This window comes from Brienomyrus brachyistius, chromosome 8, assembly GCF_023856365.1.
Source record: "Brienomyrus brachyistius isolate T26 chromosome 8, BBRACH_0.4, whole genome shotgun sequence".
NCBI classification, from domain to species: Eukaryota; Metazoa; Chordata; class Actinopteri; order Osteoglossiformes; family Mormyridae; genus Brienomyrus; species Brienomyrus brachyistius.
The window spans coordinates 8,676,283-8,693,839 of NC_064540.1; the positions used below are offsets into that span (position 1 = coordinate 8,676,283).

General features: G+C 48.5%; 1 protein-coding gene across 9 annotated transcripts in view; it reads right to left on the bottom strand.

The window, feature by feature from the left end:
• Window positions 1-17,557, bottom strand: part of ppfia4 (PTPRF interacting protein alpha 4) — an 80,422-nt gene that overhangs the window by 15,846 nt on the left and 47,019 nt on the right. For all 9 annotated transcript variants that reach the window (XM_049023763.1, XM_049023765.1, XM_049023764.1 and 6 more), the window contains exons 3-13: window positions 17,022-17,186; window positions 16,297-16,371; window positions 13,569-13,646; window positions 9,391-9,612; window positions 9,101-9,247; window positions 8,674-8,808; window positions 5,809-5,892; window positions 2,451-2,582; window positions 1,340-1,402; window positions 932-1,023; window positions 415-547 (exon numbers count right to left, since the gene is read on the bottom strand). In XM_049023763.1, coding sequence (XP_048879720.1) covers window positions 415-547; window positions 932-1,023; window positions 1,340-1,402; window positions 2,451-2,582; window positions 5,809-5,892; window positions 8,674-8,808; window positions 9,101-9,247; window positions 9,391-9,612; window positions 13,569-13,646; window positions 16,297-16,371; window positions 17,022-17,186 — 1,326 coding nt within the window. The remainder of the gene's footprint in view (window positions 1-414; window positions 548-931; window positions 1,024-1,339; window positions 1,403-2,450; window positions 2,583-5,808; window positions 5,893-8,673; window positions 8,809-9,100; window positions 9,248-9,390; window positions 9,613-13,568; window positions 13,647-16,296; window positions 16,372-17,021; window positions 17,187-17,557) is intronic.

Consider the following 17,557-nt stretch of genomic DNA (forward strand, 5'->3'; position numbering starts at 1 on the left):
GCAGGGGGGGTGTGTTGGGAGCGAGCAGGGATTCGTCTCGTTAGCACTGTCCACGCGTCCGTGTCAGGTGAGTGGATTCCTTCCCAGGAATCGTTCTTAATCCCACAAGCATGTTCTGAGTGCCTGACTCACACAAGTGGCCCATATGGTCGCGAGGACATGCCAGTGACAGAGACGAGACAGAGGGACGGGGCTTTCAGGGACCACCGGGTGCATGCGCTAAGCGTGCTCCCAAACATGGTGCAAGCATCAAGGAGCACTGATGCATGTGAATAGCGACAGGGGGTGAGGAGGGTTTCCTAGCAATGGGAGAGGGGCACACGCTTGAGGGCAAGACGCACAGAAGGACAACATGATCAGACACAGACACAGAGACACGGAGACGGACAGCGGGACGGGCACACAGGGGGACACCTTGGTGGGTTCATCCCGCAGTGCTGCTAGCCGCCCCTTCTGCGCCCGCCGGATGACCCCCGCCGTCCCATAGTGGTCCCCCGGGGATTCCAGCATGGAGAAGTGCAGGTCAGTGGCACTGCCAACCCGGGACCTGAATGTGGGCAGGGTGACAGGGACAGGAGCAGCCGCAGGGCAGTGTTAACCCCCGCCATCATCGTCATCCCGAAAGGCCGAGGGCAGGTCAGCCCCCTGACGTGGGGCTTAGCCGGTCGGGACTGTGTACAAGAAGGATGTGAGGTTGAATCCCAAAAGATAAATGCCAATTGCTGTCTTGCAAAGACTTGATAAACTGGAATAGGGTTTCGGTTATAACCAAGGCCAGCCAGCATGGACAGGAAGGTGGAGGAGAAGTAGAAGAATGAGTGAATTATTGCTAGCGTGCTGACCGGTATGTCCACTAGGCCCAAAGCCATCAGCTGCACAGAAATGACCCCCAGGTTGCCATGGCTACATCAAGCAGTGAGAATGCGGTCACCGTGGGTGCAGGCCATCCCCAAAGGCGGTGCTCCTCCTCTTCAGGTGGTCCACCTCCGCCCGAAGCTTCTCGATCTCTGCCAGGAGCCTCTCCTGCTCACAGGATACACCAAACATCAGCAAACGTCATGGAAATGCCCAGGAAACACCAGGATGATACAGTAACATTAAGGAAGGGGTCAGACCAACTAACATGCCAAGAAGATACACTGACCTACAAAATACACAAGTTCCAACGGTATAACTTGTGAACTGTGTAATATAAGCATATTTACGATAATCTAAAGACAGAAAAATTTTCATTTTAATTAACTAAAAAAAACACAATTCTTCCAATATCTCAAATGACAAGTATTAGTTGCCTTATTCCATCTATCCATCCATCCATCCATTTTCCATCCCTCCATACCTTTGTGTGCTGGAAGTCCTCCAGCTGCTTCTGCGAGTTCTCCAGGTCACGGATAAGTGTGTTCTGAAACAGGACATGGGACACAGAGCCTGCGTCATCATCCATGACATTTTTTTCATTGAGCGTACATCTGGTAGCTAACAGACAGGTAAAGATGCTTCTTTTCACCCATCACTGAGTTGCTTAATCAGTTAAAGTTTTGGGGGGGGGGGGGGGCATCACAGGGCACATAAACACACACACACACAGACACACACACACATGCTACGGGCAATTTCCAGACACAACTGCATCTGTGTGGAGGTTTGGGAGGAAATCAGCACAGCACATAGACGGAGCATGCAAACTCCACACAGCCAGGTGGAGGAGGAAATTAAACCCCCACCTGCAGGTGTGAGGTAACAGTGCTATCCATTACACCACTCTACTGCCCCCTACAGATGGTTCTTCATATTTTTGCATAGATCGGTATTTATCCAACATTTTTTACGTTATGATCAACAAACTAAGGATTAATGGCAAAACTAATTTATTCACGAGGGTAACATCAAGAAAACCTTTTATTAGCATAAATACATGTTGTTGTTTTTTTTAATCCTTTGACCATCGTGCTCCACAGCTGACACAAAATTTATTGAACACAACTGAGAAATTATACTGACTCTTTCACTGTGTGATTTTAACATTGTGCTTAATTCAAGGACTCATTAAAGGCTAATTAACCTCAAAAAACCAGGCGACTGCAAAAAGATGATCACTTTGAACTGGTGTAAGGAATTTGTATATTTTAACATTAGAATAATTGTATGAATATATAATTGATATAATTTGTCATTCATTTAAATGTTAATTCACTTACAAATCTGTTGTTTTGTGTAATTAAATATTTGAGTTTACTTGACGAAGTTCGAGCTTAAAATGTTGTATTTACAATATTGCAAAACATCAACAAACTTTAAGACAAGCTAAACGGGGTGGTGGGTGGGGCCAGTGGGCGGGGAGAGTCACATGATAATCACGATAGGGTGGGGCTGAGGTAGGACCAGCAGCCCACAAAGCCTGGTCATGTGAGGCTGTTGGTAGAGCCAATGAGGTAGAGCCAGCAACTCACCTTATCATCGAGCGCCGCCATTCGCTCCTTCAGGTGCAGCTGGAGTCGTTCGTTGGACTCGGTCAGCAGGCGATCCACTGTGTCTGACAGACGCTTGTTGTGCTCCTCATTCATCTTCTCCCGCTGCCGGGCCTGGAAAGTATGGGAGCCACGGAGGATATAAGGAAGGGAAGGTGAGAGCAAGTAAGTGAAATAAGAACATAAAGCAGTGTACCAGGAAGAGGAAGAAGAAAAGCAAGACAGGAGGAGAGACGATGAGAAAAGAGCAGCGGGGGAGGTCTTCCTCTTATGTCCCTCTCAGAGTCAGTGTCCCTCTCATGTCCCTCTCAGAGTCAGTGTCCCTCTCATGTCCCACTCAGAGTCTGTATCCCTCTCATGTCCCACTCAGAGTCAGTGTCCCTCTCATGTTCTTCTCAGAGTCAGTGTCCCTCTCATGTCCCACTCAGAGTCAGTGTCCCTCTCATGTTCCTCTCAGAGTCAGTGTCCCTCTCATGTCCCACTCAGAGTCAGTGTCCCTCTCATGTCCCACTCAGAGTCTGTGTCCCTCTCATGTCCCACTCAGAGTCAGTGTCCCTCTCATGTTCTTCTCAGAGTCAGTGTCCCTCTCATGTCCCACTCAGAGTCAGTGTCCCTCTCATGTCCCTCTCAGAGTCAGTGTCCCTCTCATGTTCCTCTCAGAGTCGGGGTCCCTATCATGTCCCTCTCAGAATGAGTGTCCCTCTCAGAGTCGGTGTCCCTCTCATGTCCCTCTCAGAGTCGGGGTCCTTATCATGTCCCTCACAGAGTCGGTGTCCCTCTCATGTCCCTCTCAGAGTCGGGGTCCCTATCATGTCCCTCTCAGAGTCGGTGTCCCTCTCATGTCCCTTTCAGAGTCGATCTTCCTCTCATGTCCCTCTCAGAGTCAGTGTCCCTCTCATAGTTGGTCTCCCTCACATGTCCCTCTCAGAGTCAGTGTCCCTAGCTCACGTGGTTTTTTGGAGCTCTCCTTCTGCACAAAAGGGACTCTCCACTCTCTTCCTTGATTTAAATAACCAAAACACACATACCGCAAAGGAGAAGCATGCCAGCAACAGCTAAGTTGACAAAATGCACCACTTCGGGTTTGAGCTGCCAGGCACTGCCTGTGAGAGCTGCACCGCATGGGAGTGTGCTAAGTGGATTAAGGATGAACGGCGACCCATGGTGCTTTGCACATATATCCTCAGAAAACCAGCAGGTGGGGTAAGACCTCACTCAGGGACCCTTTACTTTGATCTGTAGCACTGCAATCTGAGCTTGGTCAACATGGTGAAAAAAATAGCTGGTCTCTAAATAGCAGACTCTACAGTCTTATCTAAAATTGCAACAAGAACTATTACAGGAGGGTATCAGCAAAAGGCACTTTCTGTCCCAGCAAATAAACGCCTTGTAATGGTTTAATCGCTCCATTACCAAGTGACTTTACAGGGCACCATGTCTCTCTAAGTACAAATGATGATGTGGCTGACTGTCACCATGGATGGCTGTTACTGTGGACGACTGTCACCGTTGGACAACGCAATCTCCAGGGGCACCGGGGGCTGTAATATACCTTAAAGGCCAGACGACTCCCAGACACTTTTCATTTTCCTCAGAAAGATTTCAGCGAGCTGATGCTACAGTTTTTATCTTTGTTCGGTTCATTTTATAGGGCACGGCAAAAATAAAAAACACTGACAAATGCACTGAGTCATGTATATTTCGTACATTCATGCAATAGCATAAGAAAAGCACGCTCTCTAAAAGGTAGGATCTTATCACATGATTAGTAATAAATGTCATCTGATTCATTTTCAACCTTCAGCTGCTTTTTAGAGAACTTTAATCTGCAGTTTTATTAAGTAAAAAAAAATTGATAAAAAGTCAAGCAACATGGAGAATATATAGTGTGTGCGGTGTGAGAAAGGGTCCACTATGCATGCAGCTGTGCCTATGATTGATTTTCATGCAACAGACATATAGGAAACATCTTCCCTGTGGGCTGGAGTACTGGAGTGATTTTGGGGTGGGGGGGGGGGTATTGCTCTCTTAAGACTGAAATGCAGACTCACAAAAGGCCCTGACTAAATTCACAGTCACAGTGAGGTACAAAGTCGTCCCTCAATCGACGTGGGACACACAACGCAGGAGGCTAGACGCCCCCAGTGCACATAATCACCCTTTGTGGAAAGAGAAATTTTTCACGTCTGAATTATTAAAGGACTAGATATACCGGGTGTATGCGTATCAGCATATCAGGGGTGCCGAGGTCCTCTGTGTTTACAGATCGAAGAGCAGAGGGGGCCTCAGCAGGGACAGAGTCACTGCTGGAGGCTGTAGATCCCTGGGGGGCAGGGGGGCACTCACCAATCATGCTCCTCCTCACCCATACACTTCATAACAGAATAGTGATGCTTTAGTCCTTCTGCCTATCCTATCATGCTCTCTGTGAGACACACAGACATGTGCACAAGTAGAGGTCAACTTGGGGGTCACAGTGCAGGGTAAGCTAGCATACAGTGCTGGGGAGGTGGTGGTCTAGAGCCCGACTACAGTATTGGTCTGCCGGCCCCAGGATTCCAACCAGCGATGGCCTGTTTACGAGCACAGAGTCCAAACCTGCTGATGCCCCCTGAGATGAAAACGCACACACACGCACACACACACACACGCACACACACACATGCACACACACACGCACATACACACACACACACACACATGCACACACACACGCACATACACACACATACACACGCACATACACACACACACGCACATACATGGCCGCGGGCAGCCCTTTCCATCATGCACATTAACAGACACACCTCTCAGGAAAACACACACTCCCGGTATAAGTCTCAGAAGACACACATCCAAGTCACACCCAAGCGTATGGAGCGGTCTCTCTCTCTCTCTCCCTCTCTCTATCACACACACACAATCACACACCAAGGCATAAGAAAGGAGATGCATCACCACCTGCAAATCGACTTTACTTTCTTCAGCTGTCTGTTCCACACTGTCTCTCTCTCTCTCTCTCTCTCTCTCTCTCCCCACACTTTTCCAAATTTAAATTTAGTTACTACAAATGCGGCACACATGCAACAGCAATCTGAACCCAGGTTTGATCCCATTCTGTAAAATGAATCCGTTATTTTACATCTGAAGGTACTTCCGTTATTTTCTATCTTCAGCATAGAAACTTGTTGAAATCATTTGTTGATTCAAGGGTGTCCAGGGGTGTCCTTACTATCAAGGTCATCAGAAGGTCACTGGATGAGCCCAGCGGTGCGAGTAAATCTCTGGGTAGATACTGACATCCCATAATCTTGACAACTTCAGGTGCACGTCCTCTTACCCTCAGCAATTCCTGGTTCTTCTCCTCCAGCTGAGCCTCCAGCTGACGCAGACGCTCTTCGATGTTACCGTGACGTTCCTCGGCCTGTGTGAGAACACACCAGTCAACCACTGCGGTCAATGGCGGCCATTAACCACAAGGGATATTCTCAGATCATGATAGAGACCAAATATCCACAAATGTCAAAACACTGAAACTTTACTTTGTCAGACACTAATCACATGGTTAGAGATGTGAGGTCAGGGGTCAAGTGTGACCAGAGATGGGCAGAAATGCATCAAAATGTATTTTGATATTTTGATAATACCCTATTTGGAAGTGTATCAAAATAAACTACAAAATACATCCACCAAACAAAGCATCAAAATAAACTACAGTATTTTAAAAATACAAAAATACATTTCACATATGTCTGTTCTATAGCAGATTGTTCCTTCAGAAGCACCTGGACTCAAATAGCCAAGCATAAGAGCAACATTTTTCACTGCTTAATGGGACAGAATACAAACATGAAACCTAACAAAAGATCAAATATTCTGATGAGTCTCAAATACATCCCAAGTGCTCACCTGACACTCGGATAATGTCAAGTGACTTGAATGGAAAAGTAGTATTAACAAAGATTTGTTTTTAATTGACAAAGCTTAAAGTCCACCAATGGTGATTCAAATAACTCAAAGCAATAAAATGTTAAATGAAAAATGACAAACACAATGACAAGCTCTTGATTCAGCAACATCTTAAAAGTTTTAAATACGAATAGGCCTGGATGGAGCCTGTAAGTCTTTTGTTCCTGCTCTAATGCCCATTCACTAAAATGTCTGAAAAGAAACGTCCTCCTTTTATATACAGAAACGTAACACACACACAACGTCATCAGCTATCAGTGTAGCCACTAATGTGATTAAAATACCAGCCAGGTAATGTGGTTGACAGTGTCCTGCAACTGACACACATCTGTTAAAGGATCCTGGCGTGTAACATTTCTGCAACCATCCATCCATGGACAAAGCAGCCAGTTCTCCAAATGTCAGGGCTACAGCAGGCACCACAGCGAACCCTGCTGGGCCTTGTGGGCGTAACTCATAACTGCCCCTATCGCTGCAGCCCCCCCCCGCCCCAGGTAATGAATAGAGGAAAGTGCCTTTTATATACCTCAGTGTTACTGGGTGTTTGAACTATGGCTGCCCGGGGCAGATGGTTCAGTAAGAGTTGCACGGATCATCCAAACCCACTGAGAAATACCCCGGGCTTCTAGAAGGATCCGTGCATCTGCATAATCGAATGATGAGGCTTTCTGTGACGTGCTCTAAATGTGAATGTATCATTTAAGGAGACAGATACATATGAAAAGTGCAGCAGCAGCACTCACAGGGGAGCTCATCCTTCACTGCCCCCCCATCCTCTATCTTATCCCTCCATCCTCCATCTCACCCCCCATCTCCTTTCTCTCATTTCTCCTCCTCTTCATATCCATGGTTATCCTTCCATCCCTTTTGCTTCCTTCATCCTCTGCTCTCTTTGCTCCTCATCTCTTCACTCTATCCTTCCTTTCCCGTTACCGCCTTCAACCTCTCCTCTCTCCTTCCTCATCTCCTCCCCATCCTCCCTTCCTTGTTACCTCCTTCAGCCTCCTCTTTCTGCCTGATCTCCTCCCCATCCTTCCCTCCTTGTTACCTCCTTCAGTCTCTCCTCTCTCCTTCCTCATCTCCTCCCTATCTTTCCCTCCCTGTCACCTCCTTCAGCCTCTCCTCTCTTATCTCCTGGTCTCCTCCCACCATCCTTTTCTCTGTCACATACAACAGAATCTCCTCCCTCTCCATCCTCCTCCTCATCTCCTTCCCTCATCTTCTGGACACACAGTGAGCCTGGAGGCTTGGACCCCTGAATGGCATCACGTCACCCCAGATGCTCAGTGTCAGGAGACACTAGCAGATCCAAGTCCTGCTTATTCCAGGATCTGTTACTGGCTCCGAGGGGCCTGGCGGCAGACAGACGCCTCACACACTCTCAGCCCGGCGTTTACACAGCCGCCTTCCCAGCTGACACAGTTCATATTACGCAGCTTTTATCGTATTTCTGCCCTAGAAAATGGAAAAATTAGCAATACGACCTTTTACAAAGCAGGAAGTTGGTTTGCATAAAAACATCTGCAGAGCGGAAAGAAATGTATAAATATTTAAAAGTGAGCAAAACTCAGAACTCAAAAAATATATTTTTGGATGGATGCTCACATAAGAGCTACATATCCGGAAAATATTTAGACCAATCTGTGGAAATGTATCTAAAACAGGTCAGTTCCTCTGTCTCTACCTGTGGGGGGCTGTATCAGACGGTGTGGGGGGGGCTGTATCAGACTGTATGGGGGGGCTGTATCAGACGGTGTGGGGGGGCTGTATCAGACTGTGTGGGAGGGGTTGTATCAGACTGTGTGTGTGTGCAGGGGGGCGGGGGGGTGAGGGGGGTGTTGTATTAGACCATGCATGTGTGGGGGGGGGGCTGTATCAGACTGTGTGTGTGTGTGTGTGTGTGTGGGGGTGGGGGGGCTGCATCAAACCGTGCTTGTGTGTGTGTTGGGGGGGGGGCTGTATCAGACCATGTGGGAGGGGCTGTATCAGACCATGTGGGATTGGCTGCATCAGACTGCCTGGGGGGGCCTGTATTAGACTGTGTGGGTGGGGGGGGCTATATCAGACCATGTGAGAGGGGCTGTATCAGACTGCGTGGGGGGGGCTGTATCAAACCATGTGGGGGGGGCTGTATCAGACTGTGTGGGGGGGGCTGTATCAGACTGTGTGGGGGGGGCTGTATCAGACTGCGTGGGGGGGCTGTATTGGGCCATGTGTGCGGCAGGGTGGGACTGACCTTGGACAGAGCGGCCACCCTCTGAGCCAGCTCGGCCTCCACCTCTGGCAGTGTCTCCGCCTTCCTCATGGTCTGCTGCAGCCTCTGCTCAGCCAGCTCCAGCAGCTCCTGCAGGTGACGTGCCTTCTCCTCGCTCTGTTACACGTGCATGAGACATGTGAATGCACATGTCAGGTAACAGGCACTCCCATGACTGCGCGTTTACACACATGATATGTGTCAGCGTGGATCAACCTCCATTCACAGTTCATCCAGGTGACCATGTTCATCTACACGTACTGTACGTTTGCGTATGCTTTCCAGTTTCTGCAAGCCTGTGGAATTCAACTGACCCCAAAGTACCCTGCACCGAATCCCCAGAGAGCTTGAGGCCGCCGTGTGTATTTGGTGGCTTGCGAGCCACTTCTCGGCCCTGGCTTTGACCCACCTGCCGGTGCAGGGACTCCTTGGTGGCAAGCTCGTTCTCCAGCTTGTCGTTCAGGTCGTGGATGGAGGTGGTCTCCCGCTGTGCCGCCAGGTAACGCTTCTCCAGCGTTGTGATCCTCTCCTCCATGTCCTCCTTCTGTGCCATCGCCTAGGAAACAAGAAAAGGGAAGTTACGGCGTCTGTAGGAAGGCAGGACTCAGGCCTGCACTTTAATTTAAGAAAACTAACAACAATCATACGTGGCCCCGCCCCCGCCACAGAGCCCACCCCCAGGTCACAGATCACGCCCACCTCACGGATGTCACGCTGGTACTTGGTGCCGAGCTCCTCACTGCGCAGCAGGTCCCGGCGGGCGGCAGCCAGCTCATCCTCCAGCTCGGTTACGCGGGCCGTCAGGCCGTTGGCACGCTCCTCGCTCTGCGCCAGGTCCCGCGTGGCCTTGTCCAGCAGCTCCTGCAGCTCCAGTGCGCGGCCGGCCCCATCGTCGGCATCGATGGAGCCGTTGGGCAGCCTCTGCAACGTCGCCGCACACACACGAGCTTTATTTCCATAGCGGGGGAGGGGGGCACTGCTGCTAATGTGCAGTTTTACTGAGAGGACACTTCCGTGAGAGATTTAAATTTTAATTTATTTGAATTTATTTCACAAGAGTCACCCCAAGGCACATGACAAAGATGTGCAGCAAATCATTACTACATGGTTTATAGAAAATGTTACACTGAAGAGGGAAAAAGGTAAAGAAAGTATCATAGAAAACAGGGGGGAGAGGAAGCAAAAATTCCAGAGTAAGTAGAAGAAAAAACTCTGGGAGCCCAGCACCCCCCCCTCAGCGATCTAGCCATCCACAGACAGCATTCAGTCAGGTAATCTGCAAGGAGATGACACAAAAAGCATATTTGGGATATTAACTGTGCATTTTTGATGTGTAATAGTCCGTGTTGGACTCCCATATCTCATTCTGGGAATCCAACGCAGCGGCCACCCTGAACAACACTATTTTGAAGCAATCTTGAGAACCACCAGCACAGACTGAGGGTTCTTCTGGGGGGGGGGGGGGTGGGCTCAGGTTGGTGTGTAAAAAAAACACCCATGAGCTTCACTGCTTACAGATAAGGAGTGCTGTGAGGGGCAGCCAACCATCTCACCGGCGCCCCCTCCTGCCGGAGGCACGCAGGCGCCTCCGCGGCAGCCAGCTGGCCCCTTTTCCCTCCTTTTTCTCTGAACCGACTGCGACAGCTTTCACACGCGCGGCAAACCGGCACAGCAGATTGGCAGAATGATCTAGAAGGCCCACGGGACTCTCGGCGAGCCTCGCAACTCTAATCTGATCATGCCGTCCTCGTGTTTTCTGTCCGTGCCACATTTAGGCGTAACTATGGCGACAGCGATGACGTCAGGGTGACGTCTAAAGTCCCAGGAATCTCAGGAATGTCATAGATGGGGAGAACGTGACAATGCCTCCGGGTCGCACTATTGCGTTGGAGTTGTGGCGCAAAATCCCCACCCACAGATATAAGGTGTTTACATCCAAAGTCACAAACGCACCCATTCCCGTGCCTGCTGGGAGATCAGCTGGCTTCCTGTTTTATGCAGCAGAGACCCATGTTAAGCAACCTTTCAGATATTTTTACCATACTTTTCTAAAGCAGTTCTGCTCATAATTAATGGCACAGTCAAGGCTTTAATGATCTGACCTAAAAAAATTATAGCGAAAGCATATTAGTGGGATGAGGGCGAAACAGAGCTTTTTTGATGTACATGGGCACCCCACCCCGTGAAAAATAACAGAATTAATCAGGGGTATTAATTAGACAAACCTGTGGGGGTGTCATCAATCAGGTGACTCGGGCATAATTGCAGACCCACTCTCTGTGCAATATTAAACATACCCACCCCGTTCAACTATCTTCTCAAGAAGATTCTCCAGTGGTGGGTGGCAGCAACCCTGCAGCCCATCGAGGGGAATGCAGAGTACGACACCTTGGGGACACTTTCAACAAGGTGTCAACTGTAGTTATGGTGCTAGGATTATTTTACTTATCATTTGAACAAGTACAGGTACATTGGAACACTTTAAGTTTGGCATATACCATCATGTTCTCCTTGTTAAAGATGCATGCAGAGGCGAGAGTGAGCTGAGGATCAGGCTCAAGGGCCCAAAGCCGACGTGAATATCCTGCCGATCATGGCACTTAAACCAGCAACCTGCTTCCCCCTGGGTTATCAGTCACGCTGCCCTGAAAAGACTTTCATAGCTGGACATTTCAGGGGAGGAGCGTAGGTTACGGGCAACAGCTATCTGAGCCCTCCTGTAATGACAATGTTAGCATCTTGGGAAGGCGTTAGCATCTCGGAGAGGCATTAGCATCTTGGGGAGTATTAGCATCTTGTGGAGGTATCTCTAGGGAGCGTTAGTATGGGCAACACCTTTCTATTTACCCAAAATAAAGCATCTCCAGCATTCGTTATTTGTACGTTCCTTCGGACAGACATATTTACTAAATAAGTAAATGTGGTGAACGTACTGGGGCATCGTACTCCATCTATTTAAACCCTCAGAAGAGCGACTTTGCCGAACACCTGCGCAAAGATGCGTTCCACAGCTGGCACTGTCAATTAGCTGCCTCCAAGCGTCCCACAGAACATTACATTGTTTATGGAGAGCAGAGCTGCAGTAGTAGCATGTTTCAGCTGACAACCGTTGCATAATTAATCATTCACTGGTGCCACCAAAAAAAATAATAAACTGTTAGATACTGGAATAAATATCAACATTTGTAGCTTCAAAGATACAGGCCAACATCCATCCATCCATTTTCCAAACCGCTTATTCTACTGGGTCGCGGGGGGGGTCCAGAGCCTATCCCGGAAACAATGGGCACGACGCAGGGAACAACCCAGGATGGGGGGCCAGCCCATCGCAGGACACACACAATTTAGCAAGTCCAATTAGCCTCAGCATGTTTTTAGACTGTGGGGGGAAACTGGAGTTACCTGGAGGAAACCCCACGACGACATGGGGAGAACATGCAAACTCCACACACATGTAACCCAGGCGGAGAACCCGGGTCCCAGAGGTGTGAGGCAACAGTGCTAACCACTGCACCACCATGCCGCCCCCTACAGTGCTAACCACTGCACCACCATGCCGCCCCCTACAGTGCTAACCACTGCACCACCATGCCGCCCCCTACAGGCCAACAATCGCGACCAAATTTCCCATCATCCCCCAAGAAGCAGGAAGTCCGATCCCTAGACAAACAAACTGGTCCTGGCCCTGCCACACGAAGCCAGTAAACAGTCCTTGCAAGAGCATTTTCCAGTCATGAGGACATAGCGATCATGTTACTACCTGTTTTTATTTAGCTAGATTGATAAACAGGCTTTATTGATCGCAAACAGGAAAGTCCTAGATGGCACAACCAACTCATTTCCTTAGAGGGATGCCTTCCCTGTTCATAAACCTGACACAGCCAGTCATGTTAGAGACACTTTCAGAGCGTATCATACAAGCCAGGCACCTGAATCCCACAGTGCGCTACACACGCACAATAAAGAACCTGCTATATTTATATTCTAATGCATAAGGAGTCAATAACAAAACCAAGTCTATGCAGATTATTTAAATGAAAAATAACGAGAGATCGACCCGCGGGTCAGATTTAATAGTGAATCAGAAACATGTGATGGGCCGTATAATCCAGCTGGCTATAGGCCGGTATCTTGAGACCTCTGCCCCGACCGAACCCCCAAGCCCTTCCATCTATGCTGATCTGCCTTAGGCATCCAGCTCACACACAGACACACAGACACGTACACAATGGCAGATACACACACACGCTCACAGATACTCACACTCAGATACACACACATATAGGGGCAGAAAGGGGGACATCCGCTATCAATACATCAACCCGGCCAAGAAGGCTTTTGCCATAAGGGAACAGGTTTCAGGGGCCACACTTGGGGCCAAATTTGGGGGCCACGCGCAGGGGTTCCGCTCTCAGATCACACTCAAGAACGGGACTAGGGGCTGCATTACGGGAATTCAGTGCACATTAAGCAACAAACAATTAAAGAAAACAATCAATACAGGCAGCCATGTTTGTCATGTGCTTATTGCCTCATTTTCGGCAGAAGTGTATACTAAATAAATTTAAAGTAAATGTACTTCCTATGCTTAGAATAGGGGCCAGACCATAACAAAAAACATGTATCAAAAGAAAAGATTATCCTGCTTGGCCCAAATAAGTACCAGCACCAGTTATCATTTGTTTTCCTGTGTCATGCACCATTTTGTATGTATGATATAGTGATGGATTGACACACATTTTTGTCAAAAGCCTTGGGGTGTGTTGTGAATGGAACTATATACAAAAACAATTTTGAAAATCTAAATTGTCGATATCTAAGTAACAAGGCAGCAGCAGGGAGCCTGAGTTCAGGGATACCGGGGGTCCAACATTCACCTTCCAGGTGGGTTTGGACTCCAGTCTGTCCAGGGAGTCTCCCTCCATCTTGTCCTTCCTCTGCCTGACGGCCGCGAGCTGCGGGGAGATCATAAAGCAGGATTAGCAGCAGCTTCTTCATGTGCCCTGGGTTTGTGTGAGTGCTGTGGAACTGCGTTTGGGTTTCGAGCAGCATCACGGGATGATCACTCGACTTGAGCGTGAGAGCAGAAGCGTCTGGGAGAGATTCGCACGCAGACACACGTGGTCAGACGAGGCCGACACACACCATGAATGAGCCAAGCTGAAGATTCTCTCAAATTTCCCAGCGAGCTAAATAACTGGGTGCTTGTTTTTAACTGGCTCTGTGATGGGATGCGAGTAGCGGATGCTGTGGATGATTTTTGTTATTTATGTCTTTTGCACAGCGCTTTATTCACTTAGCTGACGCTCAAATCCAGAGTGATGCATATGGAAATAACGTCCATCGAAGGCAACAACTGGCAACCGCAACACTGACGTTCAATTTGATTAAAAACCAAAGAATGTTAGTGAACTGCGCTAGCGACATTAAAACTGTAGAGACCTGCTTCAGCTTGCATTCAGTTTGGAGGTTGGACCCTATGGTCCAGGGATATCGTATTACTGCATTACTGTGGTTTTTTTAAATGCATCACAACTGAAGAGACCAGGACAGCTGTGTTCCTCTTACTCAGTTTTACTCCTCTTCCCCCTACTCTTCATAAATGGTACAGCCCGCTGTCTCCTACCCAGGGTGTATCAAACTCCAGGTCCTAGAGCCATCCGATTTCCTCCCAATTTACTAACAGTCTGTTCCTGACCTCTAAGTCATCTTACCTATGTCTGTATCCCAGTACCATCATATGTAAGTGAGACCATGAATAACTAAATAATAAAAATGCATCACTTCCGGGGTCTTGGCATTTCACCAGAAAGGGCTTTAGTCAGGCCCAGGGGATGGTCTCCGTTGCTAAAGCTGGACGCAGGATGTGTTATGTGTTTGCAGCAGAGGAGGCCCCAAGCATCTTCACCCATAGGTGGTTAAAGAGCTGCCCGTCCAAAAAAAACAAAAGGAGGTCAGAAAGAGGGAACGGGCGGCTGCAGAAGACAGGCTGGCTCTCACATGCATGTATGGCATCAAGGTGGTAGGAAATTTTTTGTTTCATATTTATTTTGCTGACGCAGAACCACAGGCCAACTCCTTGGAACTGGACACCTCATCCATAAAATAGTCCATAAAAGTCACGTTTCTCTGAAAACGCCTCTGTCCCTCCCTTGCTCGGGGTGTGTTCTTACCGACCAGAGTCTGAAAATAAACAGATTGTATTCCTTCACCTTGGGGTGACTCCTTGACACACCCGGGGGCCTGTGTGCCCCCTCCCCCGATCCCACAGAGAACTCCCTGGGGATGCTCACCCCAAGCTGGTGTCTGCGTGATCCTACACCTGCAGCCTTATCTGCTCTGTCCCAGACAACCAGCTGAAGGACCACTGACTATGGTACCGGGATTACGGGGTATTTGGTTCTAATGATGACAATAATCTCCATCACCAAACAATGAAGTGCATTAATAGTCGTATAATTTTAATAACAAACGATTACCATATTGTTATGAAAATGACAATTCTTAAAGTGTCAAACATAACATCCTAGAGTGACAGCATATGCATTGCTATGTTGCTATGTAATATTATTGCATTAACCCTAAATTTCTGACAGGACCTTATACAGGCCTAATAAAATCTTATCTAGCTCTGGTTTAAAGGAACCCAGGGTTTTAGCTTGCGCTACACTAGCAGGAAGACTATTCCATACTCTAACTACACGCTGTGTAAAGAAGTGCTTCCTCAAATTCGTTTTAAAATGTTCTCCCACTAATTTCCACTTATGGCTACGAGTTCTAGCATTTAAACTAATATTGAAATAGCCATTTGAAAAGCATCCTGACCTGTTAGAATCTTATACACCTGGATCATGTCCCCCCTTAGTCTCCTTTGCTCGAGGTTAAATTGATTCAGCTCAGCTAACCTCTTCTCACAAGACCAGGAATCATGTCAGGGAAGGTCAATCAGAATACAGGGTGGGGATACTCTGTGTCCCGGGCTGTCAGATTGCAGGATAGAGACAGAGTGCAGATTCATTCAAAGCACCCCATCTCTACATCCCCTGTGCTCTATTTAAGCCACTCCCCCCCCCATCCTTCAATGTGTGCGATAATTTATTTGATTTTGCTAGATTCCACTTCAGCGATTTATTTATAATCAGAGCGTGTTTAAAATGATGCAGTCCACAATTACACTTCTCTTTCAGGCAGTTTACATTATTATTCACAGAATTATTTATCATATTTCTTGCTTATAACTACCAGAGGTGGAGATTTCCGGTCCAGAGAATACAAATCCAGACTAAGATTTTGTTTCAACCAACCAGTTGAGTATAAAGAGTCACAGTCACAGAGCACTCAACTGGTTGGCTGAAACAAAATCTTGGTCTGGATTTGTATTCTCTGGACCGGAAATCTCCACCTCTGCTAACTACCACTAATATTCGCACTATTAGTAATTAAAACAGTAGTTTTAGGCAGTAAATCTCTACTCGTGTGCTATTTTTGTATGTGGTATTCGTGTTATTTTCGCAGTACAGATGACTTCCTGTCGAATGCGTGACACAAAATCATCGACGGTCGAACACAAACCACAAACACACACAGACACGCGACGGCTCTTACTTCCTGGGTGGCGGCTGCCAGCTGCCCCTCCAGAGTAGTCACCCTCTCTAGCGCCACCCGCAGTCTCTCACGCACCTGACGGGAGGAACATGATCAGAGGAGTGTAACACACACAGCTGTAACGTGGAGCCGGCCTGGTGTGCGAACCTGCTACCTGAGACACATACTCGAGGTATTATTGCTCCTATAATTATTCTGCATATGATCTCTACTCCCAAAACCGAAAGGGTCTTCGGCCACGAGATAAAAACACGTGGTTTAAAAATGCGAGCAGAGTTTCAGTATGAAAATACCCCAGCGTGACGGTGAGCCATTCTGGCGTAACGTGACTCCCGATGCTCGTGGTAAAGGAGCGCGGCCTCTGTGCGTGTAAATATGCGTGTTATAACACCTCTGCACAGGTGCCGGATGCCGCCTTCTGACGGGAGGGGACGATTTTAGCGACACGTTAACATTGATTCACGATGGGTGCGGCATGGGGGGGAGCAGAGCAGGTGGCGCCGTGGTCAAACAGACGGGCCTGTCATTCCAAAATCCCCAGTTCTGGGAGGATCGAACCACTTTGTATAAAGAAGTAATGGTGCCGGTCGCTCTGGATAACAGCGTCGACTAAGCAGCGAAAACAGGCTTCAGAGGAGGTCCAGCCATGGATGGGGGGGGGGGGGGGGGGGGGGCAGGGGGGGTACGGAGCAGGGCGGTGGGGGGGGGGGGGGGGGACTGCATACCTTCTCATCCAGCGCCTTGTGGTGCTCGAACAGTGACTTGAGGGCCTTCAGCACCTCCACCTCGCTGGACACGCCCGATGGGGGCGGGGTCTGCCTCTTCACCACCGTCATCCTAAGGGAGCGCTCATGCCGGGAGACCAGGCACTCCAGATGTTCCAGCAGCAGCTATGGGGGGGAGGGGGAGGCGAGGGAACGGGCACATCAACAGCAGGGACACTGCCTCCAAAACACTGGCTAGCTGGCATCGCCCAGCATTTAAATAATACTACAGCACCGGCGTGACTCTGCCGTGGGACTGCAGCAGATCCAAAAAGAACAGGAAAGGTCTACAGGTCTAATCAAAGAGTTGATCATGGGTAAATTTTTTTCATTTGCCAACTTACTCGATTCACTAAAACAGAGAAAACACAACAAGTGCTGTCAGCTTGATTTGTTTTTCCTGGGTTACTGTAAGACACCGATACAGGTCATCGTCTTTGGCTCTACAGGGTCACATCTACCACTTCACAGCTCACACCTCAAGCATCAATTTGAAA